General features: G+C 38.6%; 7 protein-coding genes across 7 annotated transcripts; 4 read left to right on the forward strand and 3 right to left on the reverse strand.

The window, feature by feature from the left end:
• Positions 1–178: 178 nt before the first annotated feature.
• On the reverse strand, positions 179–4321 carry MONOS_2664 (uncharacterized protein; the record flags this gene model as incomplete). Its single annotated transcript, XM_067872600.1, has 1 exon — positions 179–4321. One exon carries the CDS (start codon positions 4319–4321, stop codon positions 179–181), a length of 4143 nt encoding a protein of 1380 aa, XP_067725587.1.
• Positions 4322–5546: 1225 nt separating this feature from the next.
• MONOS_2663 (uncharacterized protein) lies at positions 5547–5860 on the forward strand (the record flags this gene model as incomplete). Its single annotated transcript, XM_067872599.1, has 2 exons — positions 5547–5616; positions 5685–5860. 2 exons carry the CDS (start codon positions 5547–5549, stop codon positions 5858–5860), a joined length of 246 nt encoding a protein of 81 aa, XP_067725588.1.
• Positions 5861–7922: 2062 nt separating this feature from the next.
• Positions 7923–11179, forward strand: MONOS_2662 (Vps52A, component of GARP and EARP complexes; the record flags this gene model as incomplete). Its single annotated transcript, XM_067872598.1, has 2 exons — positions 7923–8112; positions 8173–11179. 2 exons carry the CDS (start codon positions 7923–7925, stop codon positions 11049–11051), a joined length of 3069 nt encoding a protein of 1022 aa, XP_067725589.1. The 3' UTR covers positions 11052–11179.
• An 80-nt stretch (positions 11180–11259) lies between these two features.
• Positions 11260–13045, forward strand: MONOS_2661 (Vacuolar protein sorting 36A (Vps36A); the record flags this gene model as incomplete). The annotated part of the gene is made up of 9 exons (XM_067872597.1): positions 11260–11363; positions 11415–11547; positions 11601–11741; positions 11796–11865; positions 11920–12008; positions 12081–12220; positions 12333–12469; positions 12546–12781; positions 12935–13045. 9 exons carry the CDS (start codon positions 11260–11262, stop codon positions 13043–13045), a joined length of 1161 nt encoding a protein of 386 aa, XP_067725590.1.
• A 33-nt stretch (positions 13046–13078) lies between these two features.
• On the reverse strand, positions 13079–14137 carry MONOS_2660 (uncharacterized protein; the record flags this gene model as incomplete). Its single annotated transcript, XM_067872596.1, has 5 exons — positions 13079–13286; positions 13373–13581; positions 13636–13819; positions 13892–14006; positions 14067–14137. 5 exons carry the CDS (start codon positions 14135–14137, stop codon positions 13263–13265), a joined length of 603 nt encoding a protein of 200 aa, XP_067725591.1. The 3' UTR covers positions 13079–13262.
• A 99-nt stretch (positions 14138–14236) lies between these two features.
• MONOS_2659 (putative Mov34/MPN/PAD-1 family protein) lies at positions 14237–15575 on the reverse strand. Its single transcript, XM_067872594.1, has 4 exons — positions 15463–15575; positions 15176–15410; positions 14699–15085; positions 14237–14617 (listed from the first exon to the last, which is right to left on the reverse strand). The coding sequence occupies exons 1-4, from the start codon at positions 15552–15554 to the stop codon at positions 14420–14422; spliced, it is 912 nt and encodes a 303-aa protein (XP_067725592.1). The 5' UTR covers positions 15555–15575; the 3' UTR covers positions 14237–14419.
• Positions 15576–15675: 100 nt separating this feature from the next.
• MONOS_2658 (uncharacterized protein) lies at positions 15676–17771 on the forward strand. Its single transcript, XM_067872593.1, has 5 exons — positions 15676–15743; positions 15815–15916; positions 15966–16012; positions 16094–16174; positions 16233–17771. Exons 1-5 carry the CDS (start codon positions 15699–15701, stop codon positions 17653–17655), a joined length of 1698 nt encoding a protein of 565 aa, XP_067725593.1. The 5' UTR covers positions 15676–15698; the 3' UTR covers positions 17656–17771.
• The last annotated feature ends 31 nt before the right edge of the window (positions 17772–17802 follow it).

The raw sequence follows: 17802 nt of genomic DNA on the forward strand, positions 1-17802 counted from the left end.
TAATAACTTAAAAAAGGGAAAAAAAAATATTTTTCATGAAGTGCTATTTCAAAATGTTTAATTCAAAAGTTTTAAAATAACCTTTTTGATAAATTAATAAATTGCAAGTGAATAATTTTCCAATGAAAAATTCACAAAAAATATAATGAATCTAATGTTCCCGATAATTAACACAAAATCATGCAACTGGCGAACTAGAAAGTGAACGAGAAGGAGGAAGCGAGCGAGATGGCAATGAATTAGAAGAAAACGAATCAAGAGTCTCGGTTGAAGGAGACGCCGCAACTTGAGGCGACTGCTGGGGATTAGGCTGATCAATAAGACTGCTATTGTCTGCATATCTTGACAGTTGAGCAGCAGTTGTCGACATCGAAAGAGAAGGCATTCTTCTTTGCAATGGTCTGTTCTGCTGCGAAGCGCCTGAAGCCTGCTGAGGCGATCCAGCAATACGCAGCATCGGCGATTGTGGCGTTCGCGGAGAGAAGAAAGCAAAGTTGCCAGGCGAAAACGAGAAGAATGAAGCAATCGACGAACCTGCACCGGATCCCGTTGAGGAAGTAAGCGGTTGCTTTTCAGAAATAAGCAGCGAAGAAGAATTGGAATATTGCAGCGGCGTTGGAAGTTCGTTTTGCCCGTTCCACAGATCAGCCGAAGAGAGAAACGGAGGGGAAGAGGTAGATGACACAAACGAAGTGAACGACGCTGAAGAGAAAGGAGAATCTCCTGTTGAAAAAGGAGAAGGATAAGAAAGCGGAGGCTGTGTCCAAGTGGCATGCAGTGAAGTGAATGAAGATGGAGGGCCCATCAAAGAGCGGTCTGATATTCCAGCAGAGGAAGAAAGAGAAGAAAGCGAAGAAGCAGAAGAGGAGCCTGACGCTGCACGAGGAGAAGGCAGTGCGCTCAAATAGCCAAACTGCCCAGGCATATCCATCATCGGCATGGGGCCTCCAGAAGAAGTGATGTTTCCGTCGTATCCTTCGGATGAGTAGAAACTGTCTGCCACGTTGTGTTTCGCTGAGAGTGAATCATCAAATTGAACTTGATAGGCAGAGGCAGAGGTAGAAGAAGAAGGGGAAGAAGAAGAAGAAGAGGAAGAGGAAGAAGAAGTTGATGAAAGATACGGAAGTTGTTGAGAAGTGTACTGATTGAAGCGAGAAGGATAAACAGAAGAAGAAATGCCTGCTGAAGACGATGAGATGGAAGGAGAAGGCGCCTGATCTGTTTGAAGAGGATATGAATCAGTGTATTGGAGAAGCAACGAAGAATTAGAAGGAAACGAAGAGGAAGGAGAAGAGGAAGAAGAAGAAGAAGAAGAATTGGAAAGAGATGAAAGATTACGCTGAGCCAGATCTCGTTGATAAGAAGACGAAGACGAAGAAGGAGAAGGAGACAAAATGTGTGCTTGAGAAGAAGAAGTTTGCTGGCGTGTTATGCCAGTCTGATGAAGAGCCTCGGGAAACACGGGCAAAGAACGTGCAGTTGTATAAGGCTGCCGATGATAAGAGGAAAGAATAGTCGCATTCGAAGGAGAATGTTCAGAGGAAACAGGAGAAGAACTGAAAGAAGGCGAAGAAGAAGATGACGAAAGAGAATCAGAGATTTCACTGAGAGACGGTGGTGAACAAACTTTGAACGAAGAATTCAGTGGCATCGCAGCTGAAGGAGGGTAAGGCGAGTTTTGCTCAGCCAAGTCATTGTAGCTGGGAAACTCTGTTGAATACAGCTCGCTGCTGACTGCCGAGGGAGCTAAAACTGGATTGGCATACGAAGCGTATGGCGAGTCTGAAGGCTCAACATTCGCTTTTCTCCTCTTGCGACGTGCTGCTTTCTGCTGCTGTTGCTGTTGCTGCTGTTCAACAGCCGAGTCAGACAAGCCAGCCTGCTGGCTCATAAACGGAAACGAGAAAGGCTCGCTAGAAAACGAAGACAGCGGTGACAGACCCGAAGTGGAAGAAGACGCAAGCCCTGTTTCTCGTCGAGGCAGCGCTGAACTAGCAGAATACGACGGTGTATAAGGCAGGCTGTCGAAGTGCGGGTAGTCTGAGAACTTGAACGGGTGCTTGATGAGAGAATGGAGGATGCAGCGGGCAGGGAAAGGGAAAGTGCAGACAGCAGGGAATGACAGCAGCGGCAGAGGAAGCGAAGACGGGCGGAACAAAAGCAGCTCGTCTGAATTGAATGAAGAATGTATTTGTGGTGGTGGTGGAGGAGAGGAAGAAGGCGAAATCAGAGGGGTCAAGCTCTGAATGCCGTATGCTCTCCCGTTTGCATATGGAACTGGAGGATAATATTGAGATGCAGGTGAAGGCGATGCTGATGAAGCGGGGGATGAGAGGAAAGCTGAGTGGTGTTGAGTGTCCTGTTGTGCCTGTGCAGCATATGCTCTGTTTCTGTCTCTCAACAGTTTCCTTTCAGCAAACAGCAAATATTCGCTTTGAAATGAATCGGTGCCAGCGTCAAACAGCAGCGCGCCAAATGGAGAATCGGTGCGGGAAAAGACGGCAACACAAGACGGATGGCTGAGCGGGAGAAAGAACGGAAGGAGAGAAAGAGGAAGCGGGAGAGCGAACTGAGAAAGAGGCGGGAGGTAGAACGGTAGAGCGTTTAGTGGAGTAACTGGAGGGATTGGCAGGATGAGTGATGAGGGATTAATGGCTTCTTTGAGCGGATGTTTGGCAGATGGCAAACGAGACGAGGGCGATTTTGACTGCTGCTGCTGTTGGCTGAGCAGCGATGAAAGGGCAGCGTGTGGAACAGCCGCCTTCTGAGAAGCGCTGGCTGTTGGCGACAGAGCAGAGGGCGAATGAATAAAACTGTCTGAGCTGCGGCTGTTTGTGTGAATGGCACTTGGTGAGTTCTGATTCTGTGGGTGTTGTAGGTACTGCATGGAAGGAGATGGAGATGAAGAAGTAGATGAAGACGGAGATGGAGAGGGAGATGGAGATGAAGTTGGAGAAGGCCGAAGCGTCTGAGACGATGGCGACAGCGCTGATGAAGGTGAAGGGGAAGGTGATGGTGATGACAATGGCGATGATGAATGCGAAGATGCTCGTGAATGCTGTGAATGTCCAGAATATGACGCCTGGCTTTGAGGAGATGTCTCAAAGGGGGAGAACGGCGAGTGGTGGAACTGAATCGCCTGCTGAGCTGGCTGCTGGTATGCTTTTGGCGGCAACCTCAGTGACTCCATGTTTTGGTCATCTTCGTCGTCGTCTCCACGCATCTCGTCCATCATTCTGTCAATTGCTTCGAAAGTAGCGTTTATTGATCCGATGAGATTGGCTTTGTGCTTCTCCAGCAATTCTGCTGTGCTTAATGATACGTCTCCTGTGTTCTCACGTGGTGACAACTTTGAATCATCAGATTGCGTTGGAGAAGAGCACTTCATTTTCTTCATTGCTTTCCAGCGAGCGACAGCAACTGCCATGCAAATGCTCATCATAATGTTCGATATTTCGTCAGTCGTCCTTTCCATTTCATCCAAATTGTGCCGCAATCTGTAACGAAGTTCAAATATTGCTGAAATAAATGCGTGAGGTGCTTCTAAAATGAATGATTGAAGATATCTCCATCCAACATAGCGTAAGCCATTACATCGAGGCAGCTTGGATCCAGTCGACGAACTAAATTTACTTCGATTTGTGTGCATGTCAGCGCCTCGAGTTGGAGAAGAAGGCAAAGATGACCAAGGAGAGGACGAATTACTTAAAGCTGACTTCGAATTAGGTGTTTCCGCTGAAGAAGAAGGAGATGACTTTGCTGATACAGATGACAAAGAAACAGGTGTTGCAGATAAGAATGGAGGAGGATAGTGAAAAGATGACTCTGTTTGTTGTGGAACAAGAGGATAGCGTGCTACGTCAGAAAATCTTCGAATTGTCAAGGGGCTTATTGGTGGTATTTCCCTAACTAGTCCGATTGCCCTGAAAATAGAAAGTAAAGCACTGACTCTTCTTCTATCCATTGATAGATCATGATTCAATTCTTCTCTTTGAAATCTTCCTGTTTGAAGAGCATGTGCAAGATCTAGACACGTTTGCTTCATAACCATCCTTCCTCCACGATCATCACCCGGTTTTGATGGAATCAATTGATTAATATCCAGGGTTTCCATTCGTTTTCTTGTCGATGTACGCTTAACCGCAGGGTAAGCCACAGCAGCTAATCTTCTGCCACGAGTCTTTTGCAATTTTTGGTATTGTCGTTCATTATATGCATGATTCAAGAAGAAATCATATGGATGTTGATATTGTTCAAACTGGGAAATGTGTCTAACAGAAGAAGAGGAAACAGATGAAGTGGGGCCTCCGGTAAATATCATTGCCGCAGGATTTTATTTCTGCAGCATTATCTGCCGCGAAGTCTCATCATTCGCAAATGCGAATAATAAATTATATTTAAGAAAACATGATAATTCCAAATATCGTATTTAAATGAATGTGTGAAAAAGCGTTAAAGAGTTTAAATTCTATGAAATTGATATTTACAATCTCATTGTCGTTTTAATAAAAAAATTCAATTTTTCATTCAATGAAATTTTTATAATGGTTGTTTTTTTCAATGATTTGATTCTTTATAAAATAGGCTTATTTCATATATAAATTTGTTCATTTTTTATCAATTTCACATGAAAAATACAGAAAAACACAATGGAATATAAATCTATTTTTAAAATTTTCCATGATATTTTCTTTTTTTGGTAAAGTGTAACTTATTGGGTCCGAAAATTTTCATAGAAATTATCTTGAATTATTTCTTAAATATACTTCATTGTTGAAAATTCGATTAATAAATGTGTAATTAAGTTTCAACGATTAACAAATAAGTTGTGAATTTCAGTTTCATTACCAAAAATAAAACCAGAATTTACAAATATTTACTGAAACATACAAAATTTTCTTCATTCTCCAACGAATTTTCTTCTTAAATTAACTTTAATCAAAAAATCCTCAAAAAAAAATTGTTGTTATTAACAGAATCTGAAGATATTTCATCATCTTTGAAGTTTTTTTTTCATTATCCATAAAAAATATTGAATGGATCTGTCCAACCTATTGAGTGATAATGATTTAAAAATAATGTTCTGATAGGATTTTTCAATAGAAATCATAATTTTTTTTTACAAAAAATATCATTCGATGAATGATGATATTCGAATGTGTCAAATTTGGTGAAACATTGATTATAATTCACAGTGAAAATCGGGACCCAATATGTTACATCTTACCCTTTTTTTAATTTTTTGTCACAACATTTAAAAAAGAATAACATCAATATTCCAAAAAGTTTTTTGTCACAATTTTTTTGAAATTATTATTTTGTTGGTTTGATCAATAAACAAAAGATTTCCATTTCTGGTTCATACAGTCAATCTCTGGGCTTCTTTGCAATATCTTTTGCGCCTCTTTGTTTTTTAATAAATAAAAAATGTTTGTATATCGATTATTCACCTTTTTTCGGATTATCAATGTTGTTAGAATTTTCAATTTTTTTTGCTGTTTGTCACACTTTGCCCTTCTTTAAGAATATTTCTTGCAACAACCAGAATGAGTATGTACAATGATGATAAATCTGAAGAAAGAACACAGATTATGACCAAAACCGAGATGTTTTCACGTTTGCTCATTTATTTGGAATAAACAATTCTGAACAAAAATTTTGATTTTTTGAATGCTTTTTTGAAGAATTGCTTCTTGAACTGAAATGTTGCAGAGAAGATGAACAAATGCAGAAAATGAAGGAAATGAAAAGAATGATTAATATTATGAATGAAGAAGAATTCAAATCTATTTTCACAAAAGAACTGTTCGATGAAATGGGGGAAAATATTGAAGAAAAGAAAATGTCATTGAAAATATAGTTCATTTATTGAAGCTTATTGGATGTGATGACTTATCGACTGAATTATGTTCGAAAAGTTTTTATAAATTATTCATGAGCAAAATAATTCAAAATATGGTTATTGAGGAGGAGAAGAAAAAAGAAAGAATGAATGAAAGGCTTCTGATTGATCTTTGCGAATGCTATCTCATGCTGAATGACAATGATTTTTCAGAAGAATTACTTTCTATTTGTGTGCCAAACCTATTGCAAGTTGCATTGAAGAAAGAAGTCTGTAAGGAAGTTCAAAAAGACGTGGAACTTGCATTGACTGCATTGTCTTGCATTAACACATCTATAGTTTGGGCAATTTTTGATTGATAGCTTTTTGATCTCTTTTTTTAAATAAGAACGTGAAACAGGAATGGTATTTGAATAAGATCAAAGAAATTATCCAATATCATCAGGAACATCACAATTTGACCCACTTAGCTTATCAATCTGCTTGGCAGTTTCTAATCTTCAGGTTTTGCGAAGACAAAAGTTTTAAAGAATTGATTGTTAATGAGCTGCATTTTGCGAGAGAGGCAATAAAAGAATTGGAAGAGTTAACAGATTGTCAGAAGCGTAAGAAAAAGGAAAAGAAACCGAAGTATAGGAAAACAGAGAAGGTTTTTTTGAGATGGGTAATTTCATTGCTCTATTATGTTCGCACGTTTCAATTGTTGAATGAAGAACACATTGAAATAGTTCATCGTCTTGTCTGTCTGCACAGAGCGGAAATAGAAAATGAAATAGAAATATTTGAAAGTTTTGTAATAATTTTTTGGGAAATGAGTGGAAATGAGTCTGTGAGCATTGATATTTTGCTGAAGGAAGGTGCATTCGATGAGATTCTGAAAGAAGTTCAGCGATCAACATCGAAAAATGAAATTATATATTATTGCTTAGCATTTTATTTAATAATTTCAGATCGATTGAAAGAAAAGGAGGATGATGATGTGAAAGAAGTTAAACGAAAAACAACGAAAAGGAAAGTGTTTGAAAAGATTGAAGAAGAAGGATACGAAGATGTTATCACAAGCTTTTATCAATCATTTGATTTTTTCAACAAACAATTTTATTTCGAATTATCATTGGATATTTCAGATTATTTTGTGAATGTGTGATGAATTGTTTTGAATTTCAAACTCAAAAATGATGCCTTTCTTTCTTTCTCTTCTTTTTCGTCTTCTCTTTCTTTTTCAATATTTCACAAATCAGCATTCAATCGAATTGTTTGTTTAAGAGTCTTTTTCATTGCTTCGAAATACAATTAACAAACAAACAAAAGAAAAGAAAAGTCCATTTGACTGTTCATTTGAAAATTTAATCAAATAATTTTGTCGAATGAATGTCCTTTTATCTTCTGATCATATCTGAACTTTCAGTCAGTCAAAAGGTATCTTCAAAGACTCCTCCTTTTCTCCTTTGCTTTTCTCTATTCCTATCCCTGTGCTCCCTTTCCTTTTCTTTAATCCATGTTATTTCATCAAACTTGAAGGTTGTTGAGTCCTTGAAAGAGTATCATCTGGAAAAATTTCCGTAGAAGAGAAATGGAAAGCGTATCCACCTGTTTTGGAGAATGAATATCATCGTTCGAATTATATGTCAAATTAGTTGTCTGGATAACAAAAAATGGTGAAATCGCGTTTTAAATTGTTAATGAAAAGCAATAAGAAGAAAAGAAAAGGAAAATGAAAAAATAAACACTTCCAATCGATTTTAATTATTACTCATAAAAAATGAAGGGGAAATATTTTTTTTAATATCGAACAAAAAAATATCATGAACACGAAATCAGTTATTTTCTTATGCAAAAGAAAAGAAAACTGATATTTTGTTCTTTTTTAAATTAAGTTAACAACCTGAACATTCCAATCAACAGCAAACATTTATATTTTCATCATTGCGAATAAAAACGAAAGCATAATGAACGTCATACAGGTCTCAAAGGCCTTATTGAGCTGCAAAATGCAGTGAAAACATAGTTGTATTTATTGCATCCAAATAAACAAAAATGGATCACAGTGATCATCGTTGATCAATTTCTTCATTTCAGCATGTTTGAACCTATTGCAGTCAATCTTCATGAAGATGATCTTGACTTTGAAGAAATTGAAGAAGAGCTAAAACGTTTTGGAAGAGATTCTTTTGTAGAAAGAGCGATTCAGTCCGGAAAGACAATTCCTGATTCTTCCAAAGCTCTGGACAAGCAGATACGAAAAATTGAAGCAGAATCAGTTGAGGATTGTTTGTTTTATATACGTTGTAATTTTGTCATTTTATATTTCAAATTGACTTTTATTTCAGATGTCAAAGAAGAAAAATTACTTTTTGACCTTCACGAACAAATAAAAAGTTGCGACGATGTTTTGTTAAACATGGAAAAGTTACTTGAAGAGTTTCAAGATCACCTTTCATCTCTTACATCTGAAATTCGAAATCTACAAGATAGTTCTCTTTCAATGAATCACAAATTGAAAAACAGAAAAGAATTTTCTAAAGCACTTACAAGTTATCTAGATCGCATAACTGTGCCAGATGAAGCACGGCGGTCAATTGAGTCTGGTCCAATAAAAGTTGATTACGACCATTTCCATTCCATTTCACCATCTGTTCTTTCTGCTGTTGCTTCTCTTTCAATGGAAGCTACACGACCTCTTCTAGCAAGTTTGAATCCAGCAAACTCTGGAAGAACTTTATCTTCCATTAGCTCACAAAGTAGTATGGGCTCTTCCACTACTCCACCGTCTGCAGCAACAACTTCACAGAGTCGAGGTACAGATAGAGGAACAGCTTTGTACTTGGGTTCCCAATCTCGCTCTTCTGCTGCATATTCTTCTTTGCATCAAGTGTCATCAATCGGAATAGCTCCATCTTCTGCATCGTCGTCTTCATCATCGTCATCTGCACCACTTTCTCCAGGAAAAGAGCCAATTCCACCAGAGATGATGATTGATGATGCCATGTGGGAGCCGCCAGACATCGGCGGTGGAGTTGGAGACGATGGAAGCGACTCTATGAATGCCAGCTACGACGGGCAAGGAGACGGCAGAGGGAAAGGAAAGGGACAGTCGCGCGGAGACAACCCAACAGTCGATTTCCCGTTTCTGGACGAGACCTTCTCCACCACAACGCTTCCTCCTCCGCAGGCAATGCGAGAAGAGTCACCAGGTGCGCCCGTCCCGCCAGCGAGCATTGCATCGTCTACAACATCGATGGAGCTCATCCAGCAGCTGACGTCGTGCATCACGTTCTGCAACCACCTCGCCACTCTCCAGGCAGCCATGGACTCTGCCCGCGACGAGACATACGCGTCCTTCCCGTCCACTCAGGAGGCGATGGCAGCGCTGACACAGCTGGCGCAGACAGCCATCAGACACAGCCGCAATTACCTGCTGGACGCGTTCAATGTGATCCGGCAGACTGAAAAGCAGACACACAGCAGAGTGATGAAGGAGATCCTGATGCGCTCGCGGGGGATGATGACGTTCCTCCGCCGAAACACGCCTCCCACAGCAGATGAATGCGAGCGTGCTTACATCGACTCAGCTGCACGCAACCAGGTGAAGCTGTGCAAGACGTATGTAGAGTGCCTCACCCGCGCCATCGAAGAGATCGCCTCAAAGAACGACCTCATCGGTGCTGCTGAGATTGGACGGAAAGCAGGCTTTGCTTCGATCTTCAAAAAGTCAGAAACAACTTTGTATTCTTATTCATTCACTGCACCTGCCCAGCCGTCGGGAGACGAAAGACAGCTTGGCATGGGTCCTTTATCTTCTTCTGCTTCTTCAACATCTTCTTCTTCTTCATCGCTTTCTTCCTCATCTTCTTCCTTCGATCCATATTCTCTCATTGCCCCATCTCCTTCTCTCTCATCAGCCATGTCATCTTCTCTGATGGCCTCCCACGCAGCTCCGTCTCCCACTGCTCCTACTCCTTCTCCTTCTGTTGCATCTTCTCCATTCACGCTGACAGCTACACCATCCACCCTCATCACAACCACTACGCCATCCATCCAGCCGTTCGAGCTCGGCAACAGGGCCCATGTCTTCTCAGCAGCATTCGACCCTATCCATCTTTCTGTGCTGAAAGGGAAGAAGCTGAAGATCTCGTTTGAGGAGGCGTTTGTGTCGGCACACGCACCACTCGCAGCGATGTCTGTGCAAGAGACACGCTTTGCATTCTACTTCTTCTCCTCCACCACAACCATCTCGCCCACAATGCAGCCGCTCATCAATCTCTACAAGGACACATTTGCTTCTCTCATTGGCTCCTGCTTCGATCTGGTTGCGCTGCTGATCATTGCGCGGGAGTATGGCCGACTGCAAGAGCTCCTCCATGCCGACGGGGTGGTCGTGCTGAACGAGTACTTCGCTGCCCTCGACCAGATCCTCTGGCCTCAGTTCAGAGCCGTCGTGAAGCGCCACGTGGAGTCCATCCCAATGCCGAAGAAGCCGAAGCCTATTGAAACAACCGTCCACCCAATCACTCAGCGCTGTGCTCAGCTGGTGAGTGCAGTGCTTGCACTCTCAATTGGCTACCGCTCTCAGCCGTTCGTGATCAGCACGTTCGGAGAGCTGATAACAGCGCTTCTCGCATTCTACACAAACCACACGAAGGAGATCGCAGAACCACGAAAAAGCGCGTTTCTGCTGGTGAATGCGTATCACATCGCGCGTGTCACCGAAGGCAAAGAGGAATGCAAAGAGTGGTATGAGAAGTTCATGGCGCTGTTCCGCACGTCGCTGTCCACGCACACTGCGTATCATCTCACGAAGAGCTTCCGCAGCCTGTCTGAATATGTGGCCACTGTCACAGCTGCTGTGCAGACGAACCGGACGGAGGGGCAGGCGATCTTTCCGGTGCAAGTGGCTGACTCAGAAGTGGTGAGGCGGCTGGTGAGCGAGACGACGGTGGCGAACCTGGCGTCGGAGATGCAGATGAAGTGGCAGGCGTATCTGGGGCAGCTGGTGGACGACATCATCCGCGTGTTTCAGGAGAGAGGCGATGCTGTCGTCGCACTCGAGGATGCAATGAACGAGGTGTCGCAGATGTATTCGGTGTTTGTGGACGTGCTCCACAGGTGCTACGCTGATAAGCCGTTCAGATTCGATGTGGTGGATAGTAAAGTCTTCAACCAAGAGGCTAAACAAAAAATAGTAACTTTTGTTTCATTGAAAAAATAAATGCCATTTCACTTTAAATTTCCATATTCTTTTTGAGCTGTTAACTTTTTTTGTATTATTTAAGTTTTCTTCTTTAATTTTAACTAATTTTACAACTGTTATTTGTTAAAATAGTAAATGCTTTTTTATATCAAAATATTTTATCTTTTATTTTGCGTTTGAGAAAAAACTATTTTTTTTCTGAACAACCCATAGGAAAAACCTCAAAATGGATTTTTTGTCTCCTGTTGATTTTTCCGAAATTGCGAAGACAGTCATACTATTTGAGAATGAAGTTGTCCATCTTTCCCTTGAGGACAACGAGGTAACTATGTTTGAAAATTCTTATTTGCAAAAATCGCATTAATTGTCATCTTTTCAAAGAAATGAGCACCAGGTTATGAAAAACAGATATAACTTGCAACTCACAACTCAGAGATTGCTATTTATAAGTTGCAATCGATCTGCTCCGTCATACTTTATGTTTCTTGATTTGGTGGATACTTATTCTTTACAAGTTTGTATTTTTTGACACTTTTTATGAATTGCAATTTTTTTTTTCAAATTCAGCCCGAAGTATTTAGCAAAGATAAAATGCTTATCAGTTATCCTGGAACTTCTGAGAACGTCAGATTTTCAATTCGATGCATGAGTGGAAAGATAAGACCATTTTTTACTCGTTTTGATTCAGCTGTGAAGCGTAGAAAAGAAGTTTGATTGTAGTTTTTTGGTCTCTTGTTTTCCGAAGCATTATTTTGAATTTAGCCCCTACCGACGATTACACAGCCTGAACCTGAACCTCCAGTTTCATTGGATCTTAAAACAGCTGCATCGGGTTTGCTAATTTATTTTTTGAAAATATAACTTAGCCATCTTTAAAAATGCATAGCTGTTGAAGCAACACAAGAAAGACTTAAGCAAAAAATCCAAACAAGTTTTACGAGTATTGATGCTCTGATGGATAGCGCTTACGATTTGGTTTGAAATTTTTGTTTTTTTATTTGAGAATTTTGTGAATTATTTTATTGTTTTATTGTTTTATTTTGATAGATTCAAATGACAGAAGATTATCAGCGCGAGGCATCAAGGGCTAAAGGATCCGGGGCCATGTCGAAAAGTGCTGCAGACGCAGACCAAGTGGAGTATCTTGCATTTGTGCATTCACTTGGAATCATTTCACCAGTTACTAAGTTTGCCTGATAGTTTCGAGAAAATTTTAAATTAAAACATTTCTTGTTTACATTCCTTTTGGCTTATTTGATTTTCTTCATTTTATGATCGTGTGCATTTGCTGTGTGTCAGAGATACCGCTGGTTCAGCGTACGAGGTTGAGCTGTGCCGCCAAGTGACTGAATTTCTCACACCAATTTTGGAACGAGAAGGAGGAATGATGACGCTTGTAGATGCTTATGCCAAGTATAACAGAGCTCGTGGAATTGGTTTGGCTTTTTTTTTCAGTTAAAAACTTGATGATTTTAATTTTTCAATTTGTTTTCTTCATCACTCTTTGCACAGATCTCATTTCACCAGAAGATCTTCTAAAAGCCTGTCAGCAATTTGAATCATTAAATCTTGGACTTCGTCTCTCAAAGACTAAAACAGGAGTCTTTGTCATACATCTGCTCACCCACTCTGAAGAAGCTATTTGTGAGCGAATTGTGAATCTGACGCGCGAGAGGCGCGGATGTTCTGTCTTGCAAATAGCAGATGCACTTCATCTCACCACTATTCTCGCCCAGGAATACGCCTCGGTGTGTTATCTTGTCTTTTTATCTAATTTAATTTGGATGGATTTCACTTTCTTTCTCTTGTTTTTTTTAAAAAAAATAAACGAAATATTTTGATTGATTTGATGCTAATTATATCTTTTTTGTCAATGATTTTCTTTTATTTTTTACTGTTAGATTGGAGAGGCAAAGCTACTTCTCTGTCGCGATGAAAGCGAAGAGGATATCATATTTTATCCCAATTTTTTCATCAACAAATCAGAAATTTCTGCTCTTGTTTCATCCTAATTCTCATTTTTGTTATTGTATAAATAATAACTGTTAAGCTGTTATTAATTATTGTTTCTCCAAAACCGAAAAGTCTCAAAACATCTTCAAACCAGAATTATAAAGAACTGAAAAACATCACAAAATAAAAAATGAACGAAAATGCGAGGTGTATTCACGAAATATGATATAGTTATATAGATAAGATAAAAATGATAATTAAAAGCAGTCAGATTATTCAGTGCTTCTTTTCCAAATTGATCTATAATCAAACAAATAAAATGCATTTCGAAAAAAAAATAAAGAAAATTCAAATTTTGAAAAATATTCATTAACACAATTACATACAATATGCACTATCTGGCATTTTTCTTTGATAACGCATCGAGATTCCAACTCTTCAGAAATTGTTCTATACACTGAGGTCGAATGATACAATACTAAATCTGGATATTGTTGCATGTGCTGCTGTCCATTCTTTGCAAACCACACATCAAGCCTCCTCCAGATTTTTTCTTTCGCGTTCTTAGACAAAAACACGGATACAATTGGCGAAACTAATCAATATTTCGATATGATAATAATTTTTCTATAAAAAAATGCATGCATACTTACGAGAAATACCGCAGAGATAAAGGCAATAAAAGCAAGAAGTGTGAAGCTAAACGAGAAAACAACTCCACGAGAATCCCAATTGAAGATTGCCCAGATAAGAACCAAAGCCAGAAGAAGCAAAACCAAAGGCAAGAAGAATGCAACAAGAACTGAGCTGACATATCGATACTTCGCAGCTATCTAAATATGTAATGAAATAAATACAATTATTATGTTCGAAAGCACTTTAGAAATAATAATTATGAATATTACTTTATCAAATTGTTTCAGTAGATGAGCTCCATTGAATTCTTTTATCGCTTCATTTAATCCAGTATTTTTCTGCAACGATGTTGGAGGGAATTCTCCGCCGTATCCAGAAATACCCCTTGTTGAAAAATATTAAAATAGAAAATGCTATATTTTTGATATTGAGCTTCTGTCAAACCATTGAATTTGGATTCCCTTTTTGTTACTAGAAATTCTGTATCCATTGCGAAAAGGTTCGTTATATTCCATAACGTTTCGATGAAAATCAAAAAAGAAAAAGTGAGAAGATCATAAATCATTATTTTTTTTTCAGTGAGAGCAATGGCTCATAACAAAAATTCTGGAAACAATAAGAGTAATAATTATGTATTCGTTTGTTTGACAAATACAACAGTAAATTCAATATTGTGTCTCCTTTTAAATTATAGAAATAAAATTTCATTTATTCTTTTATTTCTCCACAATTACAACAAAATATGATCAAAGAAATTATTGATATTTTTAACAAATGCACTAAATGTGTTTCAAATATTAATGAAATCCAAATAGTGCATGCTTGAACACATGCGTTGCTAATGCTGTTGATTGTTCAGAAAGAATCTTCTGAGCATCCTTCAAAAGTGTTGAAAACGCTGTCTTCTTTCCACGTCCATCAGCCGCTTGATTGCTGCTCATTTGCTGCATCTTCTGAGACAATTCAACAAGCTGTTTTGTATAATAATCTTGATTCTAATTTTTAATTTAAACATATTCGAATAATCAATAGTGAAAATAATATGATGTTCAAATTAAATAAATGAATAAGCACACAAGTAAAAATTGCGTTGTGGAAACGGTGTTCACCCAATATTTTCTCTGTAATGCAGTTAGAACTCTTTTATCTGTTGATGATTGGAAAAATGTGGTATCCAATTTGTAATATCGATGAGCCTGTGAACCCCAATCCTCAAACTTAGCTTGGGGAACTGATTGATATTCTAATTGAGATGTTTCTGGTTGATATCCTTCTGGATATGTTCTGAATGCTCCAATCTCTACTCTTCCAGAGGACATTGTTCGCACAGGATCAACAACAATTGCCAAATATGGATCAAGCGCTTGGTTAAGCGATTGTGTTGCAACATCAATAGCAGACATCCAACATCCGTATCCAGGATGCGAATGATACCATCCAACTATTTGTTCGGGTCGTTCCAACTGATTAAATAAAAGAAAGCGAAAATTTTTTCATATTATTTAAGAATTGTTATTTAAATAAACTCATTTTCAATCAAAAAGCAATCACACCTCCGTTGATAAAATAGCATATTGTGCCATGTATGAGTTTGCTTGATCTCCTGCATTGACTCTTGTCTCTGTTCCTTCAACAGGAAGAGCGAAAGCATCCATAACATAAAATGTATTTGGCGTTACTTTTCCCTGTAAAATCCCCATGACCTCGAGCTTGCCTCCCGCACATGCGTGCATAACTAATTTAAGTAAAGCTAAAGCGGATATCTTCACATTCTGAAAATATTTTGGACTTAAAAAATTGCCAAATTAAAAATAAGTTAGTACTCAAAAGAAAGCTATACTTTTCCTTCCATGGCATCTTATCAGTAAATGCTCGCTGTTGTTCAGCGTCATAACGAAAAGGCTCATCTGGATCCGAAAAACGCTGGGTCATTATAAAACAAATTTTCAATATGGGTTAGTGATATTTGCATCACAGTTTCTTGTTCATTTTACAGATATATTGATCATTAACTTTTGAATTGGTCACATTCTTTTATAAGTGTTTCCAACCAAAATTTTTTTCGTTTTCTTATAAATGTCTGATTTCAACGTAGATAATGATATACCAAAGAGTTTTAAAGTACTAACTTGTATTATGTTGTATCATAAATATTATGATTTTTGTCTTTCCTGTTTTACTTTTGTTTGCAGAGATTATTAGCTGTTACAAAGAGAAAACAGCTCAACCAAAGGATTCCAAAAGGTCCTGATAGGCCTCGGAATATTGACTTCGAAGAAGAATCAGAAGATAATGTTTGAATGAAGTTTTATCGTATATATTTTTATGTTTTTTGAAAATCAGTCTTCTGATTATGAAATCAGAGAAGATGAAAGACTGGCTGAATTTGGGTATGCGGCTTGTTTATTTGAATGAATGAAAAAAAATTCTATTTATGATATGATGAAATTCTATTTATTTTATTTGTTTAGCGCTCGTTTACGTCAAAATAAGGCACATGAATTAAGAAAGGAAAGGGTGAAACAGACAAATCGGTACAAAAAAAGAATGGAGTATGTGAGCTCGAACTTTTTTAGATAACTTTGTACATATTCGTTGTTTTAAACGTAGATTTCTTGAACGAAAGAAAGAGAAGCAAAAGAAAACAAAAGAAAAGAAAGCGCATAAAGATGAAGATTCTTCATCTGAGGATGAGAACACTTCGTTTGGATTAAATCGTGGAAATTTGAGAGCAGAAACGGATATTCAGAAGAGATGGACAGTGAAACTTCCAGATGAAATCGAAGCTTTGCAAGAACAGAAGAAAGGAAAAAAAAGAGCGCTGGCATCTGAAAGTGGAAAGAGAAGAATGGAAGAATTGAAAAAGAAACGAAAGAGAGATGATGAAGGTTTGCCGGATGAAGAAAAGATGAAGGTGGATGAGCTTCTATCTGAAATCACGCTTTTTGGAGGAGGAGGTCGTAAAAACAGAGCAAGTGGAACGTCAAGCAAAAGTCGAGCTATGAAAAGGATTAAGCGGGAAGAAGAGAAAGAAAGAAAGAAGCTTCTGAAAGAAAAGCTTCAAAGAGAAGAAAGAGAAAAAGAAAAGAAAAGACAAATGAAAGAGAAGAAGAAGAGAGCGCAGCAAAAGATGAAGGAGCAGAAAATGAGAGAAATGCAAGAGGCGGAAGAAATGAAAATGAAGGAAAAAAGAGAAGAAGAAGCCAGCAGCCAAAAGGTGCTTCATGAAGCAAAGCTCATTGAAACAGCAGTTGTCGACGACGCGCAATTGCTCAAAGAAATAAACACATCAACACCTGCAGCGAAGCAGAAGAGAAATGAAGAGAAAGTGAAAACGCTTCTTCTCACATCAATGCTGAATTCATCCAAAGGAACTTCTTCGCATTCAAAAGCAACAACAAAATTAGTACCAACAGAACAACAAGAAGATGAAAAATCTTCGGTTTCTGAATTCCCAACTTCAACTTCAGTTCCTATCAAAACTACAATTTTTCCTGCTTCTGCTTCGACACACGTTGTCCCAGCTTCTGCAATGCCCCGACCAGCAAAGCGAGCATCAGCAGTATCGGCCATCTCCTCTTCTCCGTCGATGGAACAGTCGAAACTGCAGAACAGTTCAACTTTATCAACAACACTTACAAATCCAATGGATAAAACGTTGGCTGTTATTAAGCCAGCAAGGGATGTATGGGAGAAGCCAACAATTGTTCTTCCGTATCTGAAAGCAATGGAGAAGAAGAAGAAAGCGAAGCGGAATGCTGAAATGAGAGGGTTTGATGATGAAAGCAGCATGGACGATGAATACAGCGATGAGTCGGATGATGACTCGTCAATTGGAGGAGACGAAGATAGTTCGGAGGAAGATTACATTCAGGAGCTGAAAGAGAAGCAAAGCAGATATCAGGAAATGGAACGAAATGAAGAAAAAGAAAGGCAGGCAAAGAAAAACAGAAGAAAAAGAGTGAAGAAGATGCTGTCACAGACATGGGCAAAGAAAAATGCTGATAAATTAGCTGGAGACAGGTTTGATTGAAAAAAAGTAACAAAAATGTGATTAGCAACCCCATATCACTTCGCTTTTAAACATTTCAAATAAATTATAAAGAGCATTCATTTCATAATTAAAAAATACAGGGAATGTTTTATTGATTCCAGTTTCAAATTTTGATAAATCAGCAAG

This window comes from Monocercomonoides exilis, assembly GCF_001643675.1.
Source record: "Monocercomonoides exilis strain PA203 chromosome Unknown scaffold28-1221067, whole genome shotgun sequence".
Taxonomy (NCBI): domain Eukaryota; phylum Preaxostyla; order Oxymonadida; family Polymastigidae; genus Monocercomonoides; species Monocercomonoides exilis.

Excerpts from the sequence above, each read along its gene's own strand:
- MONOS_2659 (XM_067872594.1), bottom strand. The coding sequence starts at position 15,554 with ATGACCCAGCGTTTTTCGGATCCAGATGAGCCTTTTCGTTATGACGCT. Across the intron at positions 15,411-15,462 it reads AAGATGCCATGGAAGGAAAA|TCCAAAATATTTTCAGAATG; the intron begins GTATAGCTTTCT and ends CAATTTTTTAAG. Across the intron at positions 14,618-14,698 it reads CCACAACGCAATTTTTACTT|AATCAAGATTATTATACAAA; the intron begins GTGTGCTTATTC and ends ATTAAAAATTAG.
- MONOS_2658 (XM_067872593.1), top strand. The coding sequence starts at position 15,699 with ATGTCTGATTTCAACGTAGATAATGATATACCAAAGAGTTTTAAA. Across the intron at positions 15,744-15,814 it reads ATATACCAAAGAGTTTTAAA|AGATTATTAGCTGTTACAAA; the intron begins GTACTAACTTGT and ends TTTTGTTTGCAG. Across the intron at positions 16,013-16,093 it reads GAAAGACTGGCTGAATTTGG|CGCTCGTTTACGTCAAAATA; the intron begins GTATGCGGCTTG and ends TTATTTGTTTAG.